The sequence below is a fragment of the Hypomesus nipponensis genome, chromosome 14, assembly GCF_054491055.1.
Source record: "Hypomesus nipponensis isolate SF chromosome 14, ASM5449105v1, whole genome shotgun sequence".
In the NCBI taxonomy this organism is placed as follows: Eukaryota; Metazoa; Chordata; class Actinopteri; order Osmeriformes; family Osmeridae; genus Hypomesus; species Hypomesus nipponensis.
Window position 1 is genome coordinate 20,893,687 of NC_140374.1, and position 23,651 is coordinate 20,917,337.

A 23,651-nucleotide genomic window follows, 5' to 3' on the forward strand; every position below is an offset into this window, starting at 1 on the left:
TGAATGTAATTCGGACTGCAATTTAATTTATTTAAACAAATTACAATGGGTTGACTTCCTGCCTTGCAAACAGCAGAAGCACCTTAAGCATCGGGAGATTAAGTTTAAGAGTAAAAGCACTCAAGGAAGGTACAAGATAATTCAAGTGCACACCGAGTTTCAGAAATGTTTTCCTTCAATTTCAGCCGCGCCTTACTGCAGGCAATCTCAATCCATTACCATCACTGCACGAGTGTTGTCCTCACCACCAACCATGCACCAGCAAATATTTGGTCTTAACCTGGTATTCCACAGTTACAACTTCACCCTCAATCAAATGAAGCAGGCATATGCTTCATATAAGATTTTATTTTTAATACTGATAAACTAAATATATAACTAATATTGCACAATCATAAGAAAACCAAAACACTAAAGCAAAAGGTGTATTATATTGGGAAGGTCACATTTCAAAACAAGCAGTGAGATGTAACTGTAAACATTACTTTTCAGCAATTTACAATTAAAATGTTGTATTCGGACCACGGTCGTTGAATATTCTTCATAGCTTATACATTTTAAAAGTAAAATATAAATATGCCAATATTACTAAAACCGTAGTATGAAAATTACAAAAGCACAGTGGTATAAAAGCTGTAGTGTTTACTTTGACAAGCAAGCCAACTGCTTTTGTTTATGGATGTGTAAGAAAGTAGATTTCCAAAACAAGCGTATGTGCCCCTGGGTGTTTCACTATTCAACTGATTGGCTGGTGTCTTGGCATTAGTCAAGTCCCAAAATGTCACCTAAAAAAAATCAGGCAAGACGGTTCTTTCCGTAAGAGACGGGTAAACGCTTTTCTAAGCATGTGCCTATGAAAAGGTGCAGAACAGATAGCTTCTCAAAGGTTTATTCAAGTCGACTGGTAGCAATGCTGCATGTTGAACCACCCTTAGTGTACTTGCAGACTTCCAAGGTCTTCTCCATGAACATCCTCAGCCCACCTGCCACTGCACAAACACTTGATTAAGGAACTGATTGGCCATAGGAATGCAACTTTGAAAATGGCTTCTTATTACGAGAACATAAATGCTTACAAATGTTCATGGTTATAACAGGTGTGTTCGATGATTCTAGGACTAACCTTTAGCCCTCCCCCGGAGCTTGACGTGGTCATCGCCTGTTTCTCAATCTCTTCCTGTTTCTTCTTCTTTCTCTCAACTCCTTCTGGGTTTTTGACCCCCCTATAGGTTGTCTGAAATAAGATCAAAGTTAAATGACAATAGAAATGATTAAAACAAATATTTTCTTTTGACTTTGACCGGTGTGTGTAATAATCTTGACTTTGATAAACACAAATACTTTTGCTACAGCTTTGACATGCATCGTAAGCAAGGCCTGGCCTGACATACTGATATAATGTTGTGTAGATAAAGTTGTGATATCATGCCAATTAAACAAATGTGTCTGGAAAGAACAACTTGCACATATAGTCAGCCATGAATGTGGAAGCTGCAGTATTGATGGTCTTGTGTGCTGTCATTAACAGCATGCTTTGTGTATCGTTTTCATTCATTCATCGTACAATATTTCTGTGTGACAAAAAAAAAAAGGTAAACTTTCACGTTCAAGTGCAACGCATGATAAGACTAAAGTTGAGAAGGGGTGGCAATTTCAATTAGTTAAATACTATTGCGTGAGTAACAAATGTCCGAGGAGGAACCAGCTTTGAAAGGGTTGAACTGCCAAAAAACTGCCAATCCTTGGGATTCTCCACCTTCTTACCTTGATACTTTTTTATGTGGAGACATTCGTCTGTGACTGGGGTATTTCTGGACAATGGTACAAAAATACCCACCACATCATAAGAACTCCAATTGTGATTTACCACTGCGTCCATTGTTAAGGTTTCAACAGCACTTTTATCTAACCTGAATCGCCAGATGGTTTATTACACATATCCATCTGGGAAGTTGTCCTTGGAAACTGTTTGAAATAGGGCAGGCACTTGGCAGGTGAGTGGGTGAACTATCTGTCTATCACCATCTATCATGGGTTAACTATGCCCACAGCTGCCAGTGGTTCCTCATAGTACTGATGGTCTAAACCACTGTGGTTGAGGCACAAACTAATAGCTTAGAGCAAAATAGATTTTCTTGTGGTTGAGAACTCAACTGAATGATTGCAAAGCACTTTTGTACATCAACTCACATTGTAAATACCCCGCTGCTAGCTAAATATTGTATAGATCAGGTCGTTTTGAAGTTTAACATCTCTTAAAATGTTGCATTCTAGCTAGCTCTATTTGTGTGTTGGCTAGTAAAGTTGTCCACTGGTTGTAGGCTTGCCAATAGGTTCAGCTTTCCCCACCTAGATGGAATCTGGAAACCACTTCAACCTTCACCCCTTCTCAACACTTCTTCCTCAGAACAAATACAATTTAATATCCGAAGTCCTCCAAGAACCATTTCCTTCGATACGGAGGGATACAAGGGATTAAATAAATGTTATTTATTTCTCATTTAAATCTCATTAAAATTAGATTTTATAAGGTTGTCATTATTATTTATAAAGTGGCGATAAGCCCAACCTACCTCCTTCTGCCTCTTCTCAGCTGCTTCTGCTAATTGCCGCCGTCTCATCTCCTAAAAAGCAAATAAAAGTAACACACTAACACTGCCACCGTTTCAGACAATGGTGGATGCGTCTCATTAAAACTGTACTCAAATGTGACTTGGTTATATATACTAAAATCAGAATGGCAGAGCAAATTTAACTTTTGGTAAACTTGCCAATCTGGTTAATAGTTTAATACAAAAGTTATGTCACGCACAGAAATGGTAGCGCTAGAACTTGCAAGGTGTAGCCTATAGACTACTGGATGAATAATGCTAAAGGCTCTGTTTAAAAGTTGCTGTACGCCCTGCAACTTCAACTTACTGGGTCTGGAGTCACCACGACGTCGTCAGAAGCTCCTCCAAGGCACGGTAGGCACATTCCCATACTTGGGTATTTCAGCAAACGTGATCAACTCAATGTAAGTTGTATTACATTAGCTAGCTACCTAGCCAACTGTGATGATACAGTATCAGCTAGCGCTAGCTGGTGCTTGAGCTAAATTCCTTAGTCAATTTACAAAGCTAGGCAAGAAACAGTTTTGGCTACTAAATTCTGTAGCTAGCAAGAAACGAAAAAAAGCTAGCCAGTTTTATCTAGCGAACGTTACCGTGTGGGTTGGGTTAGACACTCAATGCAGACCGCATCAGCAGCTTGTGCAGCAACAACAAGTGTGCTAGCTGGCTACTAGTACGCTAACTCTACTAGCTACTGTCACAAGCTGAATTGGACGAGTTGAGTCAACTTGAATGAGACACCGCCCCTCCTCTTCTTTATCAGGTTTTCGCTTAAGCCTAGATTTGTAGCGACACTATTATTAAAATAATTGCAAGCTAGATATGCAGCTAATAATTAAGTTGCTAATGCTAACCTCTTGTTCCAACGTATAGGCATTTTGTATTTGCTCTGGAGAGTGTTACTGTAGTAGCTCCATAGAGTGAGTAGCTCTGTGGCTCGTTTTCTTCGTCTTACTTTTGAAATGGCAGATTGCAACCAACATTGAGAGGCGGATTACCGCCACTTACTGTTCGGGAGTGTGATTTCGGCGGCCAATTACTCAACAAAACAATTACCGGTGTATAAAATATCCACTTCCCGGCATCCATAGACTATAGCTTAATTCAAACCTCCTTGCTAATATCCCAACCATTTCCCCTTGTGTTTGGTATTCCCCCCCACCCATCTTAACTCACTAATCCTAGCTCTGGTTATACGGCCCTTAATCAAGTCATTAATTCATCATTAATTAGTCAAGTAACCCTAACCCTTCTGATTATCCTCACTTAGGTATTTTTCATGAGTTCAGAGTTTGGTGCCGTTTTTCCCCTACCACCACTACCACTCTATTAACCAACATAGACAATAGGCCTAATAACTGTAGCCTATTTTAATGTCATACTTGACCCAATCGGGATTGAAACTCCACCCATCCATCCCAGTCATGTCAAAGGGCAAAGCGCCAGTTCCAGTGCGTAGCTTCATGGGGCGGTCATAATGGTTCACTGTTTGGGAATCATTTAGCGATCATCCGATGAATAGCAAGAGGACACAGACATGCTATGGAAGTTAAATGCCATGTCGTCTTCGGTAGTTTCTCAGGTAGGTTAATTAGTTTGATCCGAAAAATGCTATTTACCTTTCTCTTCTGTGGGAATCGCTAACTTTAAATTTCAAAGTTGGGTAGAATAGGCTACAGTTTATAGCAGTTGTCCTACCGCCCAAAAGCAAGCGAGCAGGTGGTAACGTGGATCTACTTTTTAATTATGGATAATGAGATGCTCGACAATCCTGGGTTGGTTTGTTTATAGAAATTTGGACAAATACGAATTATAATGTGCCAGAGTCAGCATATGTGTAAAATGTTTTAATGCCGTAGCCTATTGTTTTTGTGGTGAGACTAAAACGAGTAAAACAAGCTGTTTTGTGAAGGTTTTTATAGAGATACATCCACAGGTCTGTCAGTGTCAAAGTTGCAGTATTGCATTGTAAAATTACAAATTAGTATTTAATGCATACAATACAGATAAAGTTGCTTCTAAGTCTTTGCTTCGTAGAAAAAACAAAACACTAAGTATAGTTTGATTTTATAAAGCTGTCCATCAGGTTGACATATTTGATGTAAAGGGAAATTATCTAAATTACACCAGGAAAGTAACTCAAACTCAGTGACATTGATAGTTATGGCGATATAATACTCGATGAAACCATTGTTTCTTTCAATAATACACAACACAATAACACCACACAGTGATGTTGGTCAACTCAGTGATTGCAATGTTTAAATTTGTAATGGCATTATTGATTGCTATTTCATGATAATCAACAAGTTAAAGGGAATGCTGTCATGTTTTTACAGTAGGTTGAATACAGTCACTTAGGCTGTTGCAAACTAATGCTTTCACAGTTACTCATTGCTATGATTCATGCACACACTTATACCATATTCCCATTTAGGCCTGAGTAGAGTGCAGCGGAAATGTGTGTCTTAAGTCCCAACTAAAATGGTATGTTTTGAATAGATTATTCATGTACCAGGAAGTTCAGAGGATTTTCCTTCTCACCAATCGATATTTGCTAATAGCAAACTTTTAACTGTACAGTAGACATCAACCATGTTTGATTCAAGTTCCATTAATGACAAATGCTCTTGAAATCATCATTTTAGATGATCACCTCATTTCAACCACATCTGAGGAGACTCAAGAGGGAGATGTGACTGTTGATCCTTCAGGGCTTTGTTTATAAAATATTTTTCCTGAATGCTTTGCAAAATAATCCTTCTGTGAGCAGGGCTGAGTCACACTGTGCCTCCATTTCAGAGGCATCTTGTTTCCGCGAGCCTAATGAGGCCGAACGTAGAGATGATCATTACGTCCTCTCAGAGTGAGGGGATGTAGACACATCAACACATCCGGTTGCCGATAATGATGTTCGTGGACTCAGACCTTGTGGCAGTGCTTGCAAGGGCTAAAGAAAAGTAAAACAAAAACAAAACATACATATGATGTCATGAATAAAATGAATCTTAAATACTATGTGATATACAAAGATAGATTTGTGAGGATTGCATGCAATAAGTCTTATGGCGTGTTCTTAGTGGCCCAAGGATTTAGTAGGAATACTTTAGGCCAAAAATGTGGTATTGGGACTATTTTTGTATTGGTCAAGGATGTGCCCTGCGTGTCAAACCTGCACGACAGGTTTTGACCCAGGTACAGGTCAGACCTGAATTTGGTCTGTATATGTTTTCATGGATGTAGCCATTCCTAATTTGGTGGGGGGAAATGCAAAAAAAAAAATGTTTTAGAATTTCAATGTCTGGCACAAAGCCCCCAACATATCTACAACTATGGTCAACCATGGAAATGTAGCAAGTAAAATATCTGAAAACATGTTTTAAACTATAACGAGCCCCTATACAGTACACAAGTATACTGCCACTGTAAATATTTTAACAGTTGGAAAGTTCAAAGTACTTATGAATGCATGTATGAGATAGTTGATTAGGAAGCCAAGTTATTAGAAAGACCTATTGTCCTCCATTAGTGTCATGTATCTGTAAGTCTTTTTCATAAGTGTTAAACATTTATGAGTCCAGCAATACGAGGAGTATTACTGTGGTCACCTGTTTGGGTTGCTGTATCTAAACACGTAATTCTATAGGTTTTCATAGGAAAGATGATATAGTAGTTAAATATATGAAGTAAAGCAGTTCTCAGGAGGAGTTTCAAGCTACAATAAGAAAACAAAATAAAAAATACCCTGAAAGAACAGGTATGTGTGGCTCCTGTTTTGCAGAAGCATGTCACGAGGAGAGCCATCTCACCCAGCCGTTGCTGGTGCAGGAAGACCCAGGGGCCAGAGGGGCCACACCTGTTCCTCCACAGCCTTGCCTGAGCCACTCAGTCTCCTGGAGCTCCTCCCTGGACACCAGTGCTCACACCGGGGATACCGAGCTGGACTCGGGTGAGTCTCTCCCAAGGAATCCAAGATGGCCTCTTGCGTTGTTGTCAGAGCCTAACCGCTGTGCTTTAAAACTGACGATGCCGTGACAAGAACGACAATGACGCTGTTTGTCATTGGTGTCCCTTCGCTATTGCATCAGGGGGGGCCAGTGTCAGGATGGCAGGAAATCCGGGATCAACACAGGAGCCAGAGAGGACTCATCAACAATGCCCAGCTCTTTAATACCTGTCTGACAGGAAGTGTATGAGAGGTTATGTCAGGTTACTCTGAGCTAGTAAAATAGCCATATCAGCAAATAGCACTCTTAACACTGAGTGCTAGAGAGAGACATCAATGGTAATGCTTTTAGATGGCTTGATATGCTGTCCTGGGGCTGTGGGTGCTTCTCAGAATGAAGACAGGAAACAACATTTGTAAAATCAATGTAAAGGCATTATGTGGAAAATATCAGCAATTTGCCTGATAGACTCAAGCTGTTTTTCAAATGAAGATTCATTTGTGCCTTTTATTTTGAAGAGCAATTTGGATGGTACCTTTTTATATATGAAGGTAAATTAGGGTCTAAAAGATTTGCCAGTGTAAAACTAAATAAACTGACTGACAGGGACCAACTAAGGCAAGCGCATGGTTCGCTAGCCAATCAGTTGAGAGGATTCTGGTCTATGGACCCCTGCCCAAAGCCCACACCCCACCGCCCTCCTGCCTTGCCGAAAATAATTTTGACCCTGATTTGGCGATGAAACTGGGCCAAAAAAGGGAGTTCATAAAATTGAAAGGCGCAAATGGTGAGCTCGCAAAATGTAAAAGCAAAGACACAAATCTTTTCTGCTCTTTTTTTTTTGTGGAGGGACTGTTTTGATCTAATGATCAAAGGAGTCATCACACCAGTCTTTCCAGTTGTTTAACTCAAGGTAGAATAAGCCTTATATTGCCTTATTACATGTACTAATAAAATGTGCACATGCCTTCCCAGTGCATGGCTCTGGATACCTGTAAAAAAACATCTGGAGAGGTCAACATACTGCACTCGATGTTGTAGCGTGTCATGACCACATAAAACACTAGATGGCAGTAAAACCTTTCCTGAAACTTGCACAAACACCTGACCTACATGTGTAAATGAACAGATAGAAGTGGTGGAGATTTCTTTTTTTAAGGAGTCACTTTTTAAGAGCTACTTATTTATGTAATTATTGGCCCAAAAGCTGAGACATAATTGCGTTGCCGAGTGAAATGTAGCAAGGTGGCATGTGCTACATTTCCCACCAGTCCTCCATAAATACCACAGCAGTGGGAAGAGAAGGGACCTGCTGAGCTGCGAGGAAGCAGATGGTATTAATGTCTGTGACTCCAGACCACAGACCACAGACAGAGATACTTAAAGTAGGCAGACTTAAATGGAATCGTTGGGCTATTGAGACTACGTATCGGTAATGGGTATGCCCTTGAACAGGTCATGATCACGTGACTGTCAAAGAATGAAACGGAGGTGACTAGGCTCCACCTTCCTTTGTGACCAACATGAAATCACTTCTGATTGGAGGGATGCAGCTGTTCTACCCCATTGCCATTGAGATAAGATCAATGACCTTGTGGAATTCCTTTTTTTTTTTTTTTTTGAAAAAAAACAAACACAAAAAACTGTTAAAACATGTTTATGATTCTGACTGAGTGGATGTTTGTAGTATGTTGCAATGATCTACATAGAAGTAGTGCCACACAAGTGTCTACTTGGAAAAAAATACAGGAGTATTGATTATTAACAGGTCTCACCCTGACTAATGTTCTAGTAAACTTTTGAGATTTTGGTCTATATTGACATGAAGTCGGCTGCAAATCCATGATGCGAATCTCCAATGCCACCAGATTAGGTGTTCTATCGGATTGAGATCTGGTGACTGTGGAGATTAGTACAGTGAACCAAGATGTAAAAAAAAAAAAAGAGATTTTTTTTTTTTACAATAATAATAATGCCTTTTTATTTTTAGCCACCTTTCAAGGCACTCAAAGACAACATGCATCATAAAATGCATGAACTAAACAGTATAGAAACACAAACACTACTGCTAATCAGTCAAAGTTGTTCTAAAAATATATGTTTTTGTATTAATTTTTTACGGGCAGATGCAGTCCGACTGACGCATCTGCAATGGTAAGGAGTTCCACGATTTTGGCGCTGCACCAAAATAATTTAATTAAAAATGAGGTGCAGCCAGTTAGAGCTTTGTGACATGGCACATTATCCTGCTGGAAGTAGCCATTAGAAGATGGGTATGTGGTCATAAAGGAATGAACATGGTCAGCAACAATACTCAGGAAGGCTTTGGCATTTATACACTGCTCATTTGGAACCAAGGGGTTATAAGTGTGCCAAGAAAATATCATCCCTCACACCATTACACCACCACCACTACCAGCTTGAATTCTGACTTTACCATCTGAATGTTACTGCAGGAATCGTGATTCATCAGACCAGGCAAGGTTTTTCAGTCTTCTAATGTCCCGTTGTGGTGAACCCGTGCAAATTGAAGCCACCGTTTCCTGTTCTTAACTGAGAGGAGTGGTACCCACAGTGCTCCTCTGGTCCAGCTCATCTGCTTCAAGATTCGATGTGTCCTGCATCCAGAGATGCTCTTCGCCACACAGGTACCTTGGTTGTAGCAAGTGGTTATTTTAGTTGCCTTTCGTTTTTTTAAATATATATATATATATGTATGTTCTGACACGTTCTGCTTTTTTGATTTTGATAGTGACAGTCGAGACAGGCAGGGAGTGAGAGAAGGGATGACATACATGAAATGACCCACTCTGGAATTGAACCTTGGCCATGGAGTAAGGTCTAAGCCTATATGGGACACGTTTGGCTCGGACCAGTCTGGACAATCTCTTCTGACCTCTGCCATCTCCAAGGCATTTTTACCCAAAGATCTTTTACTCGCCTGACATGTTCTCCTTTTTTTTTTACCATCCTTTGTAAACCCTAGACATGGTTGTGCACGAAAATCGCAGTATTAGCCGTTAAAGACTCATACCTGCCCGACTGGCACCAACAATGATGCAAAGTTCTAAATCACTTAGAAACTTTTCTTCCACATCTGACGCTTTGGTTGAACTTAACTGGATTATTTTAACCATACCATATCCACATGCCTAAATACAAGTATACAGGTGTACCTAATAAAGAGGCCAGTGAGTGTTTTAAAAGAAAATGTGATTGTTGAATACACGTCCATGTTCAGAGTGTAATTTCAAGGTTCTGACCTTTTGCGCCTTGAAAGCTGTCCTTCGCTGTTTTGACGGGATAGATCATTTATTTGGAGCAATAATTGAGGTCTTCACTGATCAAGAGAAACTGCCCAACGTAGGACCTCCTCTACAGTACGTTACCATGACAACAGCCATGGATGGGGGAGCATGCGGAGCTTAGACAGGTGTTGAGGGTTTGCGCATCGCTCTAGAAATCGTTGGGTATGGACGGAAACTGCAAGACCACCTACGCAATCCCACTATAGTTTCGCATGTATTCAGCAATATTGCTGTTCAAAATAAGGAATACAATTTACTGTGGAAATCAATCAAACGGCGCAATGGTGCATCATTCGGGGTCTATTCAGTCCTTCAAGCAGCAAAAAGGTTTGTAGTTGCGATGCTGTTCGTTTCGTTAGTCGGGTCTTTACGTAGTCACGAGTACTTTTGCACCTTGTTTATAGTTTGCGAAATGTGTTAGGGAACGATAATGCACCCATGTTGACACGCACTGGAACTGTATGCTATGTGACGCATAGCGTTGTTGTGAGTTGGCCCACGGTAAAAATGACGAAACTGTTTTACAGATATGTCCGAGATATGTGTATTGAGTAGTTATGCGATGCTGCGATTTGAAAGACATTATTTTAATACCGACATGTTGTAATTGTCTGTGAGCTTAATAGAACACGATGACAATTACTACATTACTTCCATGACCCTGCACTAAACTGTTCAGTTTCCTAAAGTATGTCTTTGTTTCTTTTTTTTTTTACATTATCATTTATCTGAAGTACATTTCCATAAAATGTCTAATTGTAGCCACAGTACAATTAAACTAGATTGAGATTATCAAAAGGTTTAAAATGAACATGACAGTTTGCAATGACAATACCCCAATACAAGCAGCAAGAGAACACTAGAGATGCTCAAACCATGCATCATCTTGTAACAACAGCATCCTAAAGGCTGAGTGGTTGTGTCTGCAGATAATTGATTTATCTGTAATCTAATGGAAAATAAACATCCTAAGGTAATGTGAGAGGCAGCATCAATCTCCACTTTATGCTGGTATCCATCTAACACTGTTTTGGAAAGAAAGCTTGCAAGAAATACAGCTTTGTCAAACTCCAGGTCTGAGTGTCACACAAAACACTCTGTTTTGTCAAGAGCCTGCAAGTTTACCCCTTTTTAGGTTTTCTCTCCTCTGTAAAAATGTAGAGATCTACTGCTGTCAGATGCCCACGGCATGGTTGACTGGATGAAATGAAATAATTGCTCAGTTTGGCACATTTGACCCCTTTTAATGTGCGAGATAATGCACACAGTAGAAAAGTATGCTGCTTTAAAACAATAACACTGTCTCTGATATTGATCATGGAAAGTCTGGCTCTCTGCAGAGGGTTAGGTTGATTCTAGTTGCTGTTCATTATTGCATGTGTATTCAGAGTTCTGTGCTAGAGTCGTCTTTTGTGATGATATCTGTACTGCTGACTACTGAGCACTAGGAAATAAGGAGTTTTGTTTTTCTAGCTGGCTCATGAGATCTCACTGGTGGATTTAGTGCTTATGCAGAGAAATGATGGCAACTTTATTCACGGATAGTACGATGGATGATCACTACGTTAGCAGTCCTATTAGTCAAGATTTATGGGTGATGAATTCTCAGGCATCCATGCTGATTTCCTTCTGCATCAGAACACAAACACATTTGAGTCTGAGCAGCTATGATGGTAAGAGCAGAAGTTGGAATCTGTCCTTGAGTGGCAATATTTGATAGCTTGATATCTCAGTTTAGGCATTATGATTTTGCAAGAGGATATTGACTCCACTGTATGAACACTCCAAATGAAGTTCAGTTCAGCAGACCACATTGTCACATCACAGCACCACCAACATGGACTATCTCCAAATATAAAAAGAAGGAAGCATGTGGGCTTATTTGAGATGTAGACTTGAAAGAAAGATTATTTTGGGGGGAAAATATTAAATGTTGAAGTAATGGATATTTTGTTTAATTTTGTAGCATGTGTTCAGTGAAGGACTGCCTGAACTTTTGATTACCCAGCACCCCCACATCCACAAGCAGGCCACCTGTTTTCTTATGTCATCAGACAGATGGTTTAATAGATATAATTCATAATTATTCATTGAAGCATGAGGTGAAAGAATGGTGAATCCTACCCTGTTTTAGCTAAAATAACATTTGCTTTACAAATTCTGAATACTGTACACATTTTGAAAAACCCCCATATCTTCCTCTGATTATGAGATAGACTTGGTTTGCTGAAGTAAGGGCAGGTACACAGAATGTTAATACAGTTTTAACCACATCGACCTGAGGCTTTACAGAAAATCCTTTTGTCGTAGTAAGAATCACAACCAATCCAGGGACACAACATACTTCATTGTAGGAGGGCGCAGAGGCAAGCTGTGACATAGACAGATAGATTAAAAGGCACAGACTGAGGGGAGAATCCAGATGTTTAATCCTCTGAAATGAGGCAATAGGAGACTCTGCCAAATTTGCATAAGACTGTTCAGAGTTCAGAAGCCTATAAACCATCTGGGCTTGGATGTGTTCATGGTCGGACCTCCAAGCAACACGTGATAGCCTTCAGCCAAGAAACTGTCTCTATGGAGATTAAATCTAATTACTTTGCAAATAGTAGTCTTTTCACATTGCCCATTTGATTGCTTAAAACTGTGTTGTTTTTTGCAATCTAATTTGTTTGATATTATAATTTGTACTGTTATTTTAAGTACTGTTATGCCAACTTCAAGATTCCATCTGGCTCTCTGATAAAACAGGACGACCACCCTTTGAGCACGGCAGAGTCTGTATTATTATATCGTGCCAAGCAGGAGATAAGAAAACAACATGAATGGCTTAAAAATTGTTTTCTCAGTAGAAGGTTGTAGTTATTCCTGGCTCCAGGCTGTAATCTGGTGAGGGCAGCAGAGTTTGTGATGTACCTGTCTTTCTCTGTATCCCTGCAATGGGGCTACCCTTATATGCCCAGTGTCAGGGAACAAGACACCTAAAAATATCCTGATGGGAAGTGCTCCACTCTTAAGTGGTAAGACTCAGGCTGAGACTGAACACAGATGAATAATTCAATTTATGCTTCATATGGGAACGTGAAGGAATTGTGGGAAAGAGCCCACTGACCTGAATTCACAGCATCATGTTGCTATCTGCAACTTCCCTTCAGAAAAGAAGATCCCGATTGATTCTGGCTTAGCTTCTTATTCAGGCTGTGCCAATGGAAGGGCAGGGTTCAATTGTGGTGGTATCGGATTCTATCCTGACTAATTTAGGTAGTGCCTATGTTTACATATCCACGATGGATCATTCAAAGAATCCACCCAATGTGTATTTTACACTTGCGTGTATTTTCTGATTAACCTTTTGAAGATTTTTCTGTCCGATCTAAAAAAATGAGATAAGACATGTAACTGTCCACTGTGATGGATATTTTTACGTGTAAATGTACACCCATTTGCTGGATGAGAAATGCATAAGTTCTTGGCAAACCCATACAAACATCTTTGCGCACACCCATAAGCGCAGATCGCAACACCCCACCAAACACATTATAAACATGAACAAATATTTTTAATCTCACATCAAAAAATCCTCATAGGCAAGCTGCCCGGTAAAGATTCAATTCCTGGATCATAACCTTTCCTGAACCCCTGCCAGCCACCCCTCTGACTAAAACATAGCGTGTGTGCGTGCGTGTGTGCGCGTGTGTGTGTGTACCAACGTTTGCAGTTAAGGGCCTCAGTCATGCTGATGTGGTGAGAATAGAAAATATCTCCTTTTTTTCCCCACGTCAGTCATACTATTTATCTTCTTTCTCATACAATCCATCCTTTTTTTGTCTCTTTATCTGTGACTCACTCGTACACACACTCGACTGCCAAACACCCACAGTCTCCTCCACCAATGGTACACAATCCATGCTCACGTCCCCAGACACACAATTGCTGGTGCACACACACACAAGCAAACACACAAAAGATTAACTTTCTCCCAACAAAACAGTTTTAGCCAGCCATCCAGCCCACAGTCAGATTAAAAGCAGGATTGCACATTAGATGAACCCTTTATATATTTATATAGACTTATACAATGTGGTGTCTTCAAAAACAAACACACATCTGTCCTGCTTGTGGGGCAGAACTGAAGCACACATGCTGTACATCAAATGTTTACACACAATGCTGTGGTGTTTGTCGGGGCAAACCTCATGCCCAACCCATCTTCTGTCCCCTGTAGAGTGGTGAGATGAGTTGGCAGCAACTCTGTATTGAATATCCATGATGGAAAGCTCACACTATATCAAGCCCATCCAATTTGTAGGACTATTTTAAACATGGGAGTCATTTGGGATCATCAGGACTCACTCCTGTAGACTGATCTGAGCGTTTTAGACATGCTGAGACTAGCTGGAGTCTCCTGGGATTTTAGACTACCTTGCTTATCCACCGTTTGATCATTATTTCACCAAACCAGTGATTTACTTCCCAGGAGAGTGGTTTTATAGTTGTTGTATTGGAGAGACTGTGAGCTGTGTTCCCTAACTGACCGTTTAATTTAAATAAGAAAGTGATTGCAGCTTTTGTCAACCCACAAAGGCAGTGGAATTATAGCCCAGGCGACTGGCTGTAGGACTCAGTGCCCACTGTTCATGTAAATGTATCACTTAGTCATAAATCTGGCTGGGAGGAATCAGGCCTTTCTAAATAACCAGACTATTAAGTTTAGATATGATTTTGACAGACACGGTATTCTTCACAAAATAGTGCAGCAGGTATTTTTGTTTGGTTGTCATCGTTTTCTTTTGACAGTGCTGAGAGCTAAATAGTGTGATGCCTGGTAATCAGCCAGTACCTGGGTTAAATCTGTACAGAACTATTAATTTATTGACTGAAATACGACTGACTTGGCTGTGAGAGGATTCGTTTAATGTGGCTCACAATCCCTGCGGTTTTTCAGCTTTTTCAATTATTCATCATGTAGCCTTTAGCACGACTTAGCTTCATACATTTCATATCTCTGCAGAGGAATAAACGGTGTTTCCCCTGGGACCGGATAACTTATCTTTAAATGGGTCTTGTTCCACCCAACAACACAGGGAAACCCTACTGAAATCAACGCAGTGAGACAAAAATGAGTTATTGCAGCCCCTTTCAGCACAGGGTTGGTGAGGGTGAGCGAGTGAGAGAGGATTATCAATGCAGCTGAGCTTTGCAGAGGGGCGTTATGAGACTTTCTCCCTGAAGGTGAGAGTCACGTTCTCTTCCATGTGTAAGAGGCACGTTTCATGAATAACCGTGTGAGCGAGGCCGAATCATGATGGAAAGTCATATGAAGGTCAGGCTTGCAGTTGAGGCTCCATAGTTGCCTATTTGTTATGATTATCAGCTGTCATAAATGGCTTTATATGTCTTAATTAGAGGCTTTATCGCTGTGGCTGCTAATGGGAAAATGTCAATCATTAAACGTTATTGACACACGTTTACCTCTTTTATACTGTGCTTGTGCATGACGTCAGAATAACCTTGAAACATATGACCGTTTCATACGTGCGAAGCTACTTACTGTCCTAAGCAAAACCATGATTACATAGTCACGCCCAAGCCAGATGTCATTTGTTAGCAGCTGTTGTTGACCTCCCAGGAGTGTCATACTTTGTCCTCCAAGAATGGAATACCATCTATCTGATAGAATGAAAGGGTCATAAATACGCTGATGTTAATGACATCATGACCATTATGGTAAAACCTTGAAAACATGATGGACTCCTCGATACGACCGATTCACGCCGCCTCTCTCCACCCCTGCCCTCCCCTGCCTTCCTCTCTCCTCCCCTGCCCTGCCCTCTCCTCCCCTCTCTTACTGTGTCCTCCAGGCATGCACACAAGCATCAGTGAGATCCTGAGGGAGAAGACCCTGAAGCCGTCCCGTCGCAGCTTGCCCTGTCTGGCCCAGAGCCAGACGCACCCTCTGAACCTCAACCACTTCCTGTCCGTGCCTCTGAGTCCAGAGGTCAAACACGAGGCTGTCCCTGTCCTGACACACAGCCTCAGCCTCAGCTCATCCTGCACTGTCCTCCCCCCCCAGACAGGTCTGTATGTCCCTCTGGTCTGTATGTCCCTCTGGTCTGTATGTCCCTCTGGTCTGTATGTCCCTCTGGTCTGTATGTCCCTCTGGTCTGTATGTCCCTCTGGTCTGTATGTCCCTCTGGTCTGTATGTCCCTCTGGTCTCTGGTCTGTATGTCCCTCTGGTCTGTATGTCCCTCTGGTCTGTATGTCCCTCTGGTCTGTATGTCCCTCTGGTCTGTATGTCCCTCTGGTCTGTATGTCCCTCTGGTCTGTATGTCACACTGGTCTGTATGTCCCTCTGGTCTGTATGTCCCTCTGGTCTGTATGTCCCTCTGGTCTGTATGTCCCTCTGGTCTGTATGTCCCTCTGGTCTGTATGTCCCTCTGGTCTGTATGTCCCTCTGGTCTGTATGTCCCTCTGGTCTGTATGTCACACTGGTCTGTATGTCACACTGGTCTGTATGTCACACTGGTCTGTATGTCCCTCTGGTCTGTATGTCCCTCTGGTCTGTATGTCCCTCTGGTCTGTATGTCCCTCTGGTCTGTATGTCACACTGGTCTGTATGTCCCTCTGGTCTGTATGTCACACTGGTCTGTATGTCCCTCTGGTCTGTATGTCCCTCTGGTCTGTATGTCCCTCTGGTCTGTATGTCACACTGGTCTGTATGTCCCTCTGGTCTGTATGTCACACTGGTCTGTATGTCCCTCTGGTCTGTATGTCCCTCTGGTCTGTATGTCCCTCTGGTCTGTATGTCCCTCTGGTCTGTATGTCCCTCTGGTCTGTATGTCCCTCTGGTCTGTATGTCACACTGGTCTGTATGTCCCTCTGGTCTGTATGTCCCTCTGGTCTGTATGTCCCTCTGGTCTGTATGTCCCACTGGTCTGTATGTCCCACTGGTCTGTATGTCCCACTGGTCTGTATGTCACACTGGTCTGTATGTCACACTGGTCTGTATGTCACACTGGTCTGTATGTCACACTGGTCTGTATGTCCCTCTGGTCTGTATGTCACACTGGTCTGCATGCCCTGCTGGTCTGTATGTCACACTGGTCTGTATGTCCCTCTGGTCTGTATGTCCCTCTGGTCTGTATGTCCCTCTGGTCTGTATGTCACACTGGTCTGTATGTCACACTGGTCTGTATGTCCCTCTGGTCTGTATGTCCCTCTGGTCTGTATGTCACACTGGTCTGTATGTCCCTCTGGTCTGTATGTCCCTCTGGTCTGTATGTCACACTGGTCTGTATGTCACACTGGTCTGTATGTCCCTCTGGTCTGTATGTCCCTCTGGTCTGTATGTCCCTCTGGTCTGTATGTCACACTGGTCTGTATGTCCCACTGGTCTGTATGTCACACTGGTCTGTATGTCCCACTGGTCTGTATGTCACACTGGTCTGTATGTCACACTGGTCTGTATGTCACACTGGTCTGTATGTCCCTCTGGTCTGTATGTCACACTGGTCTGCATGCCCTGCTGGTCTGTATGTCACACTGGTCTGTATGTCCCTCTGGTCTGTATGTCCCTCTGGTCTGTATGTCCCTCTGGTCTGTATGTCACACTGGTCTGTATGTCACACTGGTCTGTATGTCACACTGGTCTGTATGTCCCTCTGGTCTGTATGTCCCTCTGGTCTGTATGTCCCTCTGGTCTGTATGTCACACTGGTCTGTATGTCCCTCTGGTCTGTATGTCACACTTGTCTGCATGCCCTGCTGGTCAGTCACTCAGTCAGTCAAGCACTGGTCGTGACTTGTTCACCAAAACGTTTAGTACTGTTAGGAGCAACTATAAACGTTTTACTCTCTAGAAGGGTTCAGAGTCGTCAGCGTATATCACAAAATAAGTACTCGGTGTATCCACCACCGTAATAAAATATCATGCTGATTGATAATGATGGTGATTTACTCAGCTGCTGTGTTAGGTACTCTTGGAATGCTTTTTGTGGTGAGAAGCGATCGTAGCAGTTATCTACATGTTCATTGATCTTTGTAATGACTGGGGGACAGCAAATGCATCATATTGATTTGAAAAGCTTACATTTTGCCCTCAAGGATTTATATTTTGTAGCATATACGTTTTATAATGGAGTAGATTTTAAACGTCTCGAGAAATAGGAAGAGATCCTGGCAAACTGTTGTAGCCCGCAGCAAGTCATCACTTTATGCCACTGCCTTTGGGGGGAACAGAGGAATTATTCACCCTTTTTAATGAAATATTTAGCAGAAGGGAATTTAGATACCATTTCGCTTTCCAAATGAGCTTGACTGAGTACTCTGTCTTAGCATGATCAGCCGTTGCAAACGGGGGGGGGGGTACTGCTGAAGAGCTGAATCCTGTTTCATTCCTACACTGATGCAGACGGCAAAGAAACATGCATGCTCATGGATCCCAGTTGATCCCAGTTACGCTTTCATCTATGTATCCAGCATGTGCCCTGAAAACAGGAGGGTGGCTGCTCCAGAACAACTTCATCCCCGAAGTGTTTTAAGAAGTAGAGCCCTCAATAGTATCAGAATCGATCTGCCACAGAAACACTGTTGTGAGTAGTGATGTGGAATATTTAATCTATCAAGGGCTTATGATATAAGCTGTGGTGATATACTGTACGTGCTCTAGATATGAACAGATGTATGAGCTCTACAATCCCGGTAATGATGGTGATCATTTTAATTAGTGCCATGTTAAAACACAGCAGCCATATTAGTCAATGAGGGATAGACTGTTCCCATCCACCCTGAAAAGCTCCACCTCCATCAATGACACTGTTCGTTCTCCCCTGATCCCACAACCTACAGAGGATAAAAGAGCTCTCCACTGCAATCCCCTCTTTGGATTAGAGAGCGCTGATAAAACCAAAAGCCTCCAGACCATGAAAACCAGGGTGGAATGATTTGGTTTTGTCCTCTAAAGACGAGTTCCCCAAATCAAAACTGACCTTCCCTCAACTGCAGCTGTTTTGCTGTGTCCTGTGAAACTGGTTACCTTGCTATATTCAAGTCAAACATAGATACCGTTATATGGACCAAGCTTGAATCAGTGAACAATCTGTCTGGCCTTCTTAGCTTACTGTACCATCCTTCCACTACAGAAAGGTTTAGCTTTACTGCCATTCTACCTGATGCATAGTCTCTCTTTTAGTTTTTTTTTTTTTATGGATTCTTATAGATTATTTATAGTTTCATGATTAAATGTTTATCTTAATGACTACAATACCAGCTCAAAGGCTAATCACTCCTTCATATACACATGAAAGCAGAATATTTACAATGTGTAAATGCTGTGTCTGTTTCTGTTTTTACAGAAACGATCAAGGACCTCTATGCAGAAGAGTCGGAATCTAGTTCCTGTAAGGCGAGGGCAGACGATTATAGTTCCTGTAAGGAGAGGGAAGACGATTCTAGTTCCTGTAAGGCGAGGGCAGACGACTCGTTTATAATACAGAAACCTGTCATCCGTGCAAAGTTAGAGGCCCGCACTGATTCAGTTCAGGTAGCACACTACCCACACCCATTAAACAGAATGACACCCATATTTTTACCTGTCTTGAAATGACTGCCATTGCAGACATTGACAGGTCACACAATCAAGAGTTATGCCTTAAATCTAGATCTATTTGAGACCCATTTTCTGAAATGAAATCTCAAATTAAGAAACCAAGAAGCTAAAACAAAGAATGTGTCTCTGCAGAGCAAATACAAACGAGCTAACTCATCAGGACTCCTGTTCAGGGATGGAAAGAAGCGCATCGACTACATCCTGGTATACAAGAAGTCAAGCCCTCAAGTGGAAAAGAGATGCACCTTTGAGAGGAACTTGCGTGCCGAGGGGCTGATGCTTGAGAAGGAGGTATGATAAACTGAAATACATTCTCCGGTTGAAAGGAATGTATCAGAAACCCTCTCCACAAAGCACTTCCTACCCGACTTTCTGTACTGCTTTGATGTGAGGAGGAAACCAGAAATCCTGCTTTTACTTTTGCCATTTTCATTTTGTCAAATGTAACACGCACAAAGTGGTTGCATGAGTTCTTCATTCCAAACTCCACATGCTGTTGCTATGTGTTTCTCTGTGGGAGAAGAAAGCAGACAGTTCTTCAGGGTTTAGATACTGGCATGAGCTAACCTGGTACCTCTTCTTGCTCTTGAAAGCCATCTCTGACCAACAATGACATCATGTTTGTCAAGATCCACGCTCCTTGGGACACTCTCTGCAAATACGCAGAGCAGATGAACATCCGGATGCCGTTCAGGTATGTTGGTGCTGTAGTGTGTCTGTGCTGGAGGTACTGAAGGCGCGTGACTACTGACTACAATGTGGCGTCAGGTCATTCTGTGAGATTTTACTCTCATAATCTGTTTCAGAAAGAAATGTTACTTTACCGACTGGAAGAGCAAAGCTTTGAGCAGGTAAGTGGAGTGACATCACATTGTGAACTTCTCCTTGATATTCTGCAAAAGCGTTCCGTCCACCAAAAAATGCCTTCCGCCCAGCTGGGCTGTCACTTGCTGGGAGCTGGGTCTGTGTGTTGAGCTGGAGGCTGGAGGCTGGAGGCTGGAGGCTGGAGGCTGGAGGCTGGAGGGAGGTCAACGAGAATGGATGGTCATTGTAACAACCAGGGGGACTTCCTTAATTGAACTTTCACTGAGCTCTGTCTTCCCTGAGGGGGGTTTAATTAATTCAGGATTAATCTGGTTTCGTAGAAGAATGTTGGATTTGAGCTTTTAAGCTTTATAAGTCACCCTGAAGAAATGTGTCTACAAAACAAACACTGTGAGTGATGATAATATTGTCTGGAACGGATATTAGGATGGAGGGATTCTGAAAGATTGTCTCATCCCAAACTTTTACGAGTGAAATTGTCCAAACTACAAACTGTTTTGTTGAATACTACAATGTTCTCATACCGCGGCTCCGTGTGTCCGTGTCTGTATGCAGCAGGTTCCGCCAAAGATGTCGTCAGATTAGGAGCTGGCTCCCCAAGAACCCCATGAAGCTGGACAAAGAGGCCTTGCCTGACCTGGAGGATACTGACTGCTACACAGCCCCCTTCAGCAGAGCGCGTATGCACCAGTGAGCAACACGCACTCAAACACAAAATGTGTCTATAATATTTTAGGATTGAGTATCTGTCTGCAAAATTGCAACGTGGCTTGTTTGTTCTGGCCATCTTGTATGCCAAGTTACTTTTTTTTTAAGACCCACGAGAGCCAAGGAAGTCTTTGGACTGTGTTGTTCAGCCAGAAGGAAGGGCACGAAAGAATAACGACTGAATGTAAACTGTGTTTATTTCTTCAGTTCTGCAGTCTTTGGATCATCCCATAATCTTCTGTTTCTCATTTTCAAAGATGTGTTTCTGGAGCTAACCCAACACAATGTTTATTTGCCAGCAGTACTAATTCCTTTTTTGGAAGGGGGGTAATCTCTCTTTATTCTGCAAACAAAGTGTGGATGTCTCTATCAAATGAACAGTTTTATAGGTAACAGATACTTTGTCCTTCTTCCTCAGCTTCACTATCAACAACAGGCACACGTTCTTCTCCAACTCCACCAGAAGCAGAATAGTCCACCATGTTCTGCAGCGCACAAAGTATGAGGATGGGAAGCCTAAAATGGGTATGAACCTGTGCTGGATCTGCCTGTGTCCAGTACTGAAATACACCATCATTACTTATGGGGGCTAAAAAACCTTTTGTACATCTTTAAATGTTTTGATTGCGATGGTTCATCTAGACTCAATATTCATTGGACAAAAAGGTATTATTTATCATACACATCTGAAATAAATGTGAATGATAACATCCGTTTTCATCCCATCAATGAATTCAGTATGGTGATGCATGAAAATTGTGCCTTGTCTAGATCAGAGATAACAAAGGCCTGCTTTTCCTGATCCATTGAGTGAGTCAGTCAGTCAGTAATATCTGGTCGAGGCACTAATTTATATCACATTGCCATTAGTTTTCTAATTTCCATTTTCTTGCTGTCTGTCCTCCCGTCTTGCTTCTGACTGTTTGTCTTCCCTTGTCTATGTCCCAACGATGTATTTCTTGTCCTGTTTGTCCTCCAAACTTACTAAGACCGTTGTGAGGGCCTTCTTGTAAGTGTCAGCTGACATCACTATGATGTAGCACAGTAAGAGACAGGATACTTTGCTCTTCAGATGTACTGGCTTCAGTGGGATAACTGGAGCAGAGGTTTGGCAGTTGTAGTTGGGAGTTCCATGTGTTGCACTGGCGGCTGATTAAAATGTGAGCCGCTGTCGTCATTGGCAACGTCCAAACAATGGCTGATCCTCTCCTTCTGGCTGTTATGTATTTAATTTTTTTGCACTGGCACTCAGACACCCCCCCCCCCCCCCGCTTCTCTCTCTCTGTCTCTGTCTCTGTCTCTCTCTGTGTGTCTCTGTCTCTCTGTGTGTCTCTGTCTCTCTCTCTCTCTCTGTCTCTATCTCTCTCTCCCTCCAATTCCAAAGTCTCTCTCTCCAACCCCAAACTGTCCATTGCATTAAAAAGCCCTTGTCAGTCTACTGCAGACATGTTTTGCTGATTAAGGTTTAGCCTTGAAGGGCCTGTGGGATTTCAACAGTAATATTTTAATACTGCTGACCTCTCTTCTCCACGCCAACAAATGAGTTCAAATCTGGCAAAGGAGTGACCAATCCCCTTCTAGTGCTTGTGACCTCACAATCGACTATTCCAAGCAGGACTACTTCTGTGCTGTGAACACAGTAGTAAAAAATCCATAATCCGAGGCAGCTGAATATTGTGCACGGAAGACAAGGCCAGATATTGTCTCTTCTCCATCAGGATATCCGGGCTTTCATCCATATGTCTCTTGCTCATTCCAACCACATGAATATCAATCTATTTGTCCTTTACGCGTCCTCTCATATGGAAGTTACAGTGGAAATGCCTTTTAGTATGTATGTTCATGGCTCACCCGTCTTTACAATGTTCCTGGTGTTAAATCTCTCCATGAATAGGGCCATACAGCGTCAGGTTAAGCCTGCTGCACCCCCCCAGTAGCACCCCCCCACTATGTACAGCATGTCTGTGTGTTGGACAGCGTTTCTAGTTACATCTCCTTCATTTTTCAACAGCTCCTCCCCTCTGTTGTCAGTCTCTCCTTAATTATTATGGTCACCATGACCGGATCATGATTGCCCAGTCTCTGAACTCCTGGGAAGGTGCGTATGTCCACGGCAGTGCTACTGGGCTGTTGAACTAGTAGAAACTGGACAACAGTGTTGATTCATGTTCTTGCTCTTCTCAAGTAGGTGTTGATCATGGATCCCTCTACTGTAGTTGTTAGTATATGCAGGAACAAATGAACACGTCATGTTTAAACACGTTGGGTTGAAATCAGCCGACCTGAAGTCATTTCGACTGAGAAACTTGAAAACCAGAGTTTGTCTGTGTGTGTTAACTGTGTTTACGTGTGTTATGTTTTTTGTGATGTATGTTTTGTTTGTCATGGTTTCCCCACTAACTGTCTACGCATTTAGTATTCACCGTTCATTTCTGGAGTTGCTGGTTAAAAATGTTCTCCAAGTTCATACAGTTTAGACCCCTGTAACGATACAGCAATGAAACGATGCAATTAGGATTATGCCTTGCAATTAGATGATATCTTCCACACTATCCTGCCTTGTGGCCGTCCCAGACTAACCACACTTGGCCGAACACAAAGCAGAAGACACAATTATGTAGAACGAGTGGCTAATCAAAGTTCT

The 23,651-nt window shown here is 42.1% G+C and overlaps 2 protein-coding genes across 6 annotated transcripts in view; one reads left to right on the plus strand and one right to left on the minus strand.

Annotated features, from left to right (window-relative positions):
* On the minus strand, positions 1 to 3,639 carry svip (small VCP interacting protein). Of its 2 annotated transcripts, none has more exons than XM_084673334.1 (5): positions 3,467 to 3,639; positions 2,920 to 2,983; positions 2,574 to 2,624; positions 1,124 to 1,234; positions 1 to 989 (listed from the first exon to the last, which is right to left on the minus strand). In XM_084673334.1, exons 1-5 carry the CDS (start codon positions 3,487 to 3,489, stop codon positions 975 to 977), a joined length of 264 nt encoding a protein of 87 aa, XP_084529460.1. In that variant the 5' UTR covers positions 3,490 to 3,639; the 3' UTR covers positions 1 to 974. The 2 variants fall into 2 exon arrangements, with proteins under 2 accessions (XP_084529460.1, XP_084529461.1); XM_084673335.1 differs by having other exon boundaries at positions 3,206 to 3,519.
* Positions 2,631 to 23,651, plus strand: part of ano3 (anoctamin 3) — a 27,985-nt gene continuing 6,964 nt past the window's right edge. The window contains exons 1-11 of one of the 4 annotated variants that reach the window (XM_084673267.1): positions 2,631 to 2,966; positions 6,394 to 6,561; positions 9,016 to 9,207; positions 9,312 to 10,194; positions 15,729 to 15,944; positions 19,221 to 19,408; positions 19,607 to 19,765; positions 20,068 to 20,168; positions 20,281 to 20,325; positions 20,855 to 20,989; positions 21,426 to 21,532. In XM_084673267.1, coding sequence (XP_084529393.1) covers positions 10,080 to 10,194; positions 15,729 to 15,944; positions 19,221 to 19,408; positions 19,607 to 19,765; positions 20,068 to 20,168; positions 20,281 to 20,325; positions 20,855 to 20,989; positions 21,426 to 21,532 — 1,066 coding nt within the window. In that variant the 5' untranslated portion in view covers positions 2,631 to 2,966; positions 6,394 to 6,561; positions 9,016 to 9,207; positions 9,312 to 10,079. Of the gene's footprint in view, positions 2,967 to 3,848; positions 4,195 to 5,426; positions 5,573 to 6,393; positions 6,562 to 6,590; positions 8,714 to 9,015; positions 9,208 to 9,311; positions 10,195 to 15,728; positions 15,945 to 19,220; positions 19,409 to 19,606; positions 19,766 to 20,067; positions 20,169 to 20,280; positions 20,326 to 20,854; positions 20,990 to 21,425; positions 21,533 to 23,651 lie in introns of those variants that run through there. The other 3 variants (XM_084673266.1, XM_084673268.1, XM_084673269.1) reach the window with 3 other exon arrangements.